The sequence below is a fragment of the Aythya marila genome (assembly GCF_965140915.1).
Source record: "Aythya marila genome assembly, chromosome: 31".
NCBI classification, from domain to species: domain Eukaryota; kingdom Metazoa; phylum Chordata; class Aves; order Anseriformes; family Anatidae; genus Aythya; species Aythya marila.
The window spans coordinates 478,445-487,090 of NC_139072.1; the positions used below are offsets into that span (position 1 = coordinate 478,445).

Sequence of the window (8,646 nt, forward strand, 5' to 3'; positions counted from 1 at the left end):
TGTCCCCCCATCCCCCCAAAGTCCCCCCCTTACCCCAAAGTCCTCCCCATGTCCCCGATGCCCCCATTCCCCCCCCCATTCCCCTAATTCCCCCCCCAATTTCCCTGATGCCCCCCACACCCCCCATCCCCCCATTTCCCCAATACCCCCCACGCCCCCCCACTTCCTGATTTTCCCCCCATGTCCTCAATGCCCCCCATTCCCCTAATTCCCCCCCAATTTCCCTGAAGCCCCCCACGCCCCCCAGGTCCCCCCCACGGCCCCCCCCACCTTATGCAGGGGGTGGCGGGGCGCCAGCTGCCTCCGGGTGGCCAGGGCGAAGACCTCCCCCAGGAGGTGGGCGCGGAGGAGGTGGGAGACGGCCTCGTGGACGTGGAACTCGGCGCTGCGCACCCACGCCTTGGCCAGCGCCCACAGCCAGGGGGGGTCCCCCGGCAGGAACACGGGGCCCGGCTCCTGCGATAGCTGGGGGGGTTGGGGGGGGGGGGGGGGGGCAGGGCCCTTAATTCACACGCCTCGAGGTGGGGGGGGGGCCAGCACCCCAAAAAAAAAAAAGCCACGCTGCTGGGGGGGCGGCGGTGGCGGAAAGCGGCGGCGTTTGTAAGAAAAGAGCGGCTCCATTCATAAAAACCGCGAGGTTCCATTCATAAAACGCGGGCTCCATTCATAAAACGCGGGCTCCATTCATAAAATCCCCGCCGCGTCATTCATAAAAAAAAAAAAAAACCACAACCGCGGCCATTGCGAAACGGGGACGCGCCGCCCACGCCAAAGCCCCTCCCACGCCCCCGCGCGCAGACGCCCCGCCCACGCCCATTCATAAAAAAATGCCACGCCCGGGGAGGCACGCCCTCACCGCCCCTCCCCCCCCCCCCCCACGCCATTCATAAATCCCACGCCCCCGGAGCCCCCCTCCCGCTGGGTGAATGGGGAATAAGGGGGAACATCCAGAGCCCCAAAATTCTCACTTTCTACCCTAAAATCCGTGCCCACCCCAGTCACTTGTGCCCCCCCGACCCCATTTACCCCCCCAAACCCCATTTACCCCCCAAAAAACTTTGTGCCCCCCCCGACCCCATTTCCCCCCTCAATACCTCATTTCCCACCCCGAGACCCCCATGTTCCCCCCCCCAAAGACCCCATTCCCTCCCCTAGACCCTTGTTTCCCCCCCCCGACCCCATTCCCCACCCCAACACCCCCATGTCCGCCCCCCCGAGCCCCTTGACCCCCTCTCCTGGACCCCATTTCCCCCCCGTGACCCCCCCCCCGACCTCATTCCCTTCCCCAGCCCCCCGTGTCCCCCCCCAGCCCTCCCTTTCCACCCTAAACCCCCAGCCCCATTTCCCCCCAGCCCCCCAAAGCCCCCCATAACCCCCCCAGCCCCAGCCCCCCGTGCCCCCCCCAAGCCCCTGTGACCCCCCCAACCCCCCCAGTGCCCCCCCCCGCCCCACCTGGATGGCGAGGGGCAGCAGCTTCCCATCGGGGCGCTGGTGCAGGAGACAGAGGGGGGCGCAGACGAAAGTGGGGGTCCCGTCGATGAGCACCCCACGGATCCCATCCAGCACCGCGTAGTCAGCCAGGTACACGTCCCCCTTCTGGGGGGGGGGGGGGTCACCACCGGGCAACCCCCCCCCCCCCCGTCCATTGAATCCCCTAGGGCCCCCCCCCCAAGTCCTCCTCTCCTCTAGGGGCTTTTTTTGGGGTGCTGGGGTCACCGCGTTGCCCTTTCCCCTCCCCCAAGGATTCTTCCCATGGGTTTCAGGGGCTCTGTCCCCCCCCCCCAGACCCCCAAATCTCCCCCCCCCAGACCCCCAAATCTCCCCCCCCCAGACCCCCAAATGCCCTCCTGGGCCCCCCAAATACCCCCCAGGTCCCAATCCCTTCCTCAGACCCCTAAATCCCCATCCCCAGACCCCCAGGTGTCCCCCCCCCCCAGGTCCCCATTCCCTTCTGGACCCCCAAGATCTCCCTCCTGTCCCCCCAAATCCCCCCCCCCAAGGTCCCTGTCCCCTCCTGGACCCCCAAGACCCCCCCCAGACCCCCATGACCACCCCCCCCCCCCGATATTTGTCCCCTTCTCAGACCCCCAAATCCTTCCCCAAGTCCCCAGCCCCTCCTGGACCCCCCCAGATCCCCTTCTTGGACCCCCAAATCCCTCCCCTGGTCCCCAGCCCCCCCCCCCCGACCTCCCAAAACGCCCCCCCCCCCAAAATGCGCCCCCACCTCCATCTCGCGCTGCAGGCAGGTGTCGGGGCCCAGGCTGGGGGCCACCATGGGGGGGGTGACGGCGAAGTTGGGGGGCAGGCGGGGGCAGCGGCGCAGCAGGACGGGGTTCACCCCGCTCAGGTACTGCGCCCCGAAAAACGCGTCGTCCCGCCAGTGCCGCACCACGTACTCTGCGGGACCCCAAAACCTCACACGGGGACCCCAAAACCCCACGGGGGGGACCCCAAAAGTCCCTGATAAGAGGGGACCCCAAAACCTCACATGGGGACCCCAAAACCCCACAGCAGGGGACCCCAAAACCCACGGGGGGCGACCCCAAAACCACACAGCAGGAGACCCCAGAACCTGGATATGGGGGACCCTAAAAGCCCTGATAAGAGGGGATCCCCAAACCCTTCATAATGGGGGATCCCAAAACCACACAGCAAGGACCCCAAAAGCCCACAGTGGGGACCCCAAAACCTGGATATGGGGGACCCCAAAAGCCCACAGGGGAAAAACCCCAAAACCCTTCATCATAGGGGACCCCAAAACCACACGGGGGACACCCCAAAACCTTTCATAATAGGGGATCCCCAAAATCACACAGCGGGGACCCCAAAAGCACACGGGGGGAACCCCAAAACCTCACAGCAGGGTCCCCAAAACCCCTGATAAAAGGGGACCCCAAAACCCCATGGGTGTCCCTGTGTCCCCCCACACCACACACGTGTCCCCTTACTATACATGTGTCCCCGTGTCCCCCCACACCACACACACACGTCCCCATGTCCCCGTGTCCCCCCACACCACATGCGTGTCCCCATGTCCCCATAGCACACACGCGTATCCCCGTGACCCCATACCACACACGCGTGTCCCCATACCACACATGTGTCCCCGTGTCCCCATAGCACACACACGTCCCCATGTCCCCATACCACGTGTGTCCCCGTGACCCCATACCACACAAGTGTCCCCATAGCACGTGTGTCCCTGTGACCCCATACCACACGCGTGTCCCCGTGTCCCCATAGCACACACACGTGTCCCCATGTCCCCACCCCACACACGTGTCCCCGTGTCCCCATACCACACACACGTGTCCCTGTGTCCCCCCATACCACACACGTGTCCCCATGACCCCATACCACACACGCGTGTCCCCACACCACACGCACGTGTCCCCATGTCCCCATAGCACACACGTGTCCCCACACCACACACACATTTCCGTGTCCCCCCCATAGCACACACGTGTCCCCATGTCCCCATAGCACACGCGTGTCCCCGTGTCCCCGTACCGGTGACGGGCGTGCGGTAGAAGCAGAAGACGCGCGTGATGGCCTCGATGCTCTCCCAGGACATCGGGCGGTCCAGGAAGCCCTTCAGCTTCGTCTCCAGGTTCCTGGGGACACGGGGACATGGGGACAAAGGGACACGGGGACGTGGCACGGGGACATGGCGACAAGGGGACATGGGGACATGTAGTTTTGGGGTTCAGGGACATGGGGACACGGGGACGTGGCACGGGGACATGGGGATAAAGGGACATGGGGACATGTAGTTTTGGGGTTTGGGGACATGGGGACACGGGGACAAAGGGACATGGAGACAAAGGGACATGGGGACATGTAGTTTTGGGGTTTGGGGACAAGTTGACACGGGGACAAAGGGACATGGGGATACCTAGTTCTGGGGCTCAGGGACATGTGGACATGGGGACAAAGGGACACGGGGACAAAGGGGCATGGGGACATGTGGACAGGGGGACACAAGGACATGAGGCATGGGGACATGGGGACACGTAGTTTTGGGTCTCAGGGACATGGGGACACGGGGACAAAGGGACATTGGGATGAAGGGACACGTGGCATGGGGACACGTGGCCATGGGGCTTGGGGACACGAGGACACGGGGACAAAGGGACATGGGGATAAGGGGACATGTGGGACATGGGGACACGTGGCCATGGAGTATGGGGACATTGGGATTTGGGGACAAAAGGGCACGGGGACACAAAGCCACGGGGACATGAGGATTTGGGGACAAAGGGACACAAGGATTTGGGGACAAAGGGACATGGGGACATTGGGATTTGGGGACAAAAGGACACGGGGACACAAAGCCATGGGGACACGAGGATTTGGGGACAAAGGGACATGGGGACATTGGGATTTGGGGCCATGGGGCCACACGGAAGGGGCGTGGCCAGGCTGTCGGGGTCAGAGGTCAGTGGGGTCACTGGGGGTCAGAGGTCAGGGGTCACTGGGGGTCAGAGGTCAAAGGTCACTCACGCGGCCCCTGCCCGCAGGTAGAAGGCGGCCGCCCGGGGCAGGGAGAAGTCGAGGTCGGGGTCGGGCGCCGAGCCCAGGGGCAGCGCCCAGGGGAGGCCGGGGGCGAAGGGGGCCAACCTGGGGGGGGGGGGGTGTGGGGGGGTGAGTGACCCCCCCCCAAAATTGGGAGAGCCCCCCCCCACCCCGAAACGCGGCCCCCAAAACTCAGCCGCCCCATAAGGTGCCCTATGGAGCCCCCCCCCCCCAAATGGAGACCCCCCCCCCCCCATGGGTGCCCCTAAAATGTGACCTCCCCGCAGCCCCCCCCCCAAAATGAAGCCCACCCCATAACCCCCCCCAAACACAGACCCCTTATAAGCTCCCCTATAGACCCCCCCGTAGCCCCCCCCCCATTAACCCCCCCCCCAAAAAAACCAGCCCCCCCTCCCCTCAAATAATGTCCCCAAAAGGTCCCCAACACCCCCGGGGGGGGGACAATAAGGGGGGGGGGAGGGGGCACAAGGGACAGGAGGGGACATTTGGGGGGACAATTGGGGGTGGGGGGGGGGACAGGAGGGGACCCAGAGGACATTTTGGGGGCGGGGGGGGGGGGACACAGGGTAGGACATTGAGGGGGGGCAGGAGGGGACATTTTTTTTGGGGGGGGACACGGGAGGGGACATTTAGGGGGACACCAGGAGCCCACGGGGGTCTTGGGGACAGAAAGGGGGGGGCACAAAGGGGACAAGGGGGTGGGGTGGGGGGACACAGGTGACAAAATAGGGGGGGGGACACAAAAAATGGGGGGGGGGGGGGGGCACTCACCGGTACCTCCGCTGCTGCTGGGCGAGGGCACGGCGCCGGTGACGCCGCATCAGGGGGTGACACTCCTGGGCGGGGGTCTTGGCTGGGGGGGGGGGACACGAGGTGACAATTTGGGGACAAAAGAGGGTGGGGGGGGGACAAGGGGGGGGGACAAAGACCCCACCTGAGCCCTCGGGCAGCTCCCAGGTGCCGAAACCCCGCAGCCAGCGGTAGCAGGGGAAGGAGTAGCACGGGGTCACCTCGGTGTCACCGCTGTCCCCCGCGGCGTAGGTGGCCTCGAGGTCATCGGGGTCATCGGCGGGGTCATCGTAGGGGTCATCGTAGGGGTCGTCGGGGTCACAGGGGTCATCGGGGTCGCAGGCGGCCCCAAAGCTTTCGGGGTCGGAGGAGGGGGCGAGGTCCTCGTCGGTGTCACCGCTCTCGTCCTCGGTGTCACCGGCGCTGTCCTCATCCCCCTCGGTGTCCTCGTCCCCCTCGTCCCCGCTTTCGGGGTCTTCGTCCCCATCTTCGGGGTCCTCGTCCCCACTTTGGGGGGCTCCGTCCTCATGTTGGGGGGCTCTGCCCTCATTTTTCGGGTTCTTGTCCCCAGCTTCTGGGTCTTCGTCCCCAAATTTCGGGTTCTTGTCCCCGTTTTTGGGGTCTTCGTCCCCATCTTTTGGGTTCTTGTCCCTATTTTCCGGGTTCTTGCCCCCAATTTTGGGGTCTTCTTCCCCAGATTTCAGGTTCTCGTCCACATTTTTTGGGTCTTCATCCTCATTTTTGGGGTTCTTATTCCTATTTCTGGGGTCCTTGCCCCCAACTTTTGGGTTCTTGTCCCTATTTTTTGGGTCTTCATCTCCAACTTTCGGGTCTTCGTCCTCATTTTTTGGGTTCTTATTCCCATTTTTGGGGTCCTTGCCCCCATCTTTCGGGTTCTTTTCCCTATTTTTCGGGTTCTTGCCCCTATTTTTCGGGTTCTCGCCCCCACCTTCGGGGTCCTTCCCCCCAGCGTCCCCATCTTCCGTGTCCTCGTCCCGGGGGTCCTGGGGGTCCCCCCCGTGGCCCCGCTCCCCCTCGGGCCAGACGCGGATCCCCTCGAGGAACCAGGAGCTTTGGGGCAGGCGCCCGTAGGGCTCCTTGTGCACCCGCACCAGCAGCAGCGGCCCCAGCGCCCGCGGGGCCACCACGCGGTACTCGCGCTCCTGCGGGGACATTTGGGGACATTTGGGGTCATTTGGGGTCACTTGGGGTCACTTGGGGTCATCTGGGGACGTTTGGGGTCATTTGGGGTCATTTGGGGTCACTTGGGGACATCTGGGGTCACTTGGGGTCATTTAGGGACATTTGGGGTCATCTGGGGACATCTGGGTCACTTGGGGTCATCTGGGGATATTTGGGGTCACTTGGGGACATCTGGGGACATCTAGGGACATTTGGGGTCACTTTTTAGGGACATTTGGGGTCCCCTCCCAGAATTGGGGTGGCCCCACAGGATCCCAAATCCCCCCCTTTTTGGGTAAATTGGGGTGGTCCCGGTGTCCCCCCATGTCCTCCAATGTCCCCCAATGTCCCCCAATGTCCCCCAATGTCCCCCAATGTCCCCCAATGTCCCCCAATGTCCCCCAATGATGTCCCCCAATGTCCCCCAATGCCTCCAAGTCCCCCCAATGTCCCCCAATGCCCCCATATCCCCCAATGTCCCCCCATACCCTACAATGACCCCCAACCCCCAATAGGAACTGGGGTGCCCCCAGCCCCCCCATGCCCCCAATGTCCCCAATGCCCCCATATCCCCCAATGTCCCCCAATGTCCCCAATGCCCCCCCATGTCCCCAAGTCCCCCCAAGTCCCCCAATGCCCCCCCAAGTCCCCCCATACCCTACAATGACCCCCAACCCCCAGTAGGAACTGGGGTGCCCCCAGCCCCCCCATGCCCCCAATATCCCCCAAGTCCCCCCATGTCCCCAAGTCCCCCTAATGTCCCCAATGTCCCCAATGTCCCCATGTCCCCCCAATGTCCCCAATGTCCCCAATGTCCCCCCAGCCCCCCCTCACCGTCCCGCAGCAGAAGTCGGGCCCCCAGGCGTCCAGGGGGGTTTTGGGGCTGGCCCCCCGTGTTCCCAGCAGGGTGACGGCGATGGAGTCGGCGGTGCCGGCCCCTGGCTGGCTCCCGGTGCGCACCCGCACCCGGTACGAGGCCATGGCTGCCCGCCCCCGCCCCACGCCGCGCCTTTAAGCCGCCCACGAGGCCCCGCCCCCTTTAAAACCACGCCCCCTTAAAGCCACGCCCCATTGGGACCCGCCCCTTTTAGGCACCGCCCCCCTAGACCCCACCCATTGGGACGCGGCCCCGTTGGAACACCAAACCAAGCCCTGGAGCCCCGCCCATTGAGGCCCCGCCCATTGAGGCCCCGCCCCTTAAGGCCCCGCCCCTTAAAGCCCCGCCCCTTTAGGTCGCTCCCTCCTAGACCCCGCCCATTGGAACACGGCCCCATTGGAACTCTGCCCGCTAAGAAACCAACCCCTGGAGCCCCGCCCATTAAGGCCACGCCCCCTTAAAGCCACGCCCCTTGAAGCCACGCCCCCCTTAGGACACGCCCCCTTTAGGTCCCGCCCCCCCCCAGACCCCACCCATTGGAACACGGGCCCATTGGAACACCAAACCAACACCTGGAGCCCCGCCCATCAAGGCCACGCCCCCTTAAAGCCACGCCCATATAAGCCACGCCCCCCTTAGGACCCGCCCATCTAGACCCCGCCCCCCTCGAGGCACCACCCCTTGGACCACCGCTCATTGAGAAACCAATCACCAGACCCTGACCCTGAGGCCACGCCCCCTGAGGCCCCGCCCCCTTAAGCCCCGCCCCTTGAAACCTCTCCCCCAATGAACGCTGTCCATTGAGAAAAACAACCCCCGATGCCACGCCCCCTTCCAACCACGCCCCCTTCAAACCACGCCCTCTTCAGACCCGTTGCTAGGGGCGTTGCTAGGGGCGAGACCGCGGCCGCCACCGCCCTCGTTGCTATGCGCGTTGCTAGGGGCGTGGCCTCGCGCGTTGCTATGCGCGTTGCTAGGGGCGTGGCTACGGGCGCGGCCCGCTCCGCCGAGCGCCGTGACGTCACTCCCCCCGGCCTCACCCTCCCCCTTTGCGCTTGCGCGGGGCGGCAGGCGGGGCCTGGCGGTTGCCTTCCGGGTTGCTCCCGGCGTCACTTCCGGCCCCGGAGCTTCCGGGTGCGATGGAGCCGGAGTTCGACGACGTCGTGGCCGTGGACGACCTGATGGTGAGGCCCCGCCCCCTCCGAGGCCCCGCCCACTCAGGCCACGCCCCCTCACTCGGCCACGCCCCCTCGGCTCCCCCC

General features: G+C 65.0%; 1 protein-coding gene across 1 annotated transcript in view; it reads right to left on the minus strand.

The window, feature by feature from the left end:
* Positions 1-7,488, minus strand: part of LOC309888952 (uncharacterized protein) — a gene marked incomplete at its 5' end in the record, with an annotated part of 28,937 nt that extends 21,449 nt beyond the window's left edge. Inside the window, 8 exons of the mRNA XM_082781611.1 lie at positions 271-465; positions 1,453-1,596; positions 2,225-2,397; positions 3,511-3,614; positions 4,504-4,620; positions 5,308-5,389; positions 5,471-6,488; positions 7,342-7,488. Coding sequence (XP_082637737.1) covers positions 271-465; positions 1,453-1,596; positions 2,225-2,397; positions 3,511-3,614; positions 4,504-4,620; positions 5,308-5,389; positions 5,471-6,488; positions 7,342-7,488 — 1,980 coding nt within the window. The remainder of the gene's footprint in view (positions 1-270; positions 466-1,452; positions 1,597-2,224; positions 2,398-3,510; positions 3,615-4,503; positions 4,621-5,307; positions 5,390-5,470; positions 6,489-7,341) is intronic.
* Positions 7,489-8,646: the final 1,158 nt, after the last annotated feature.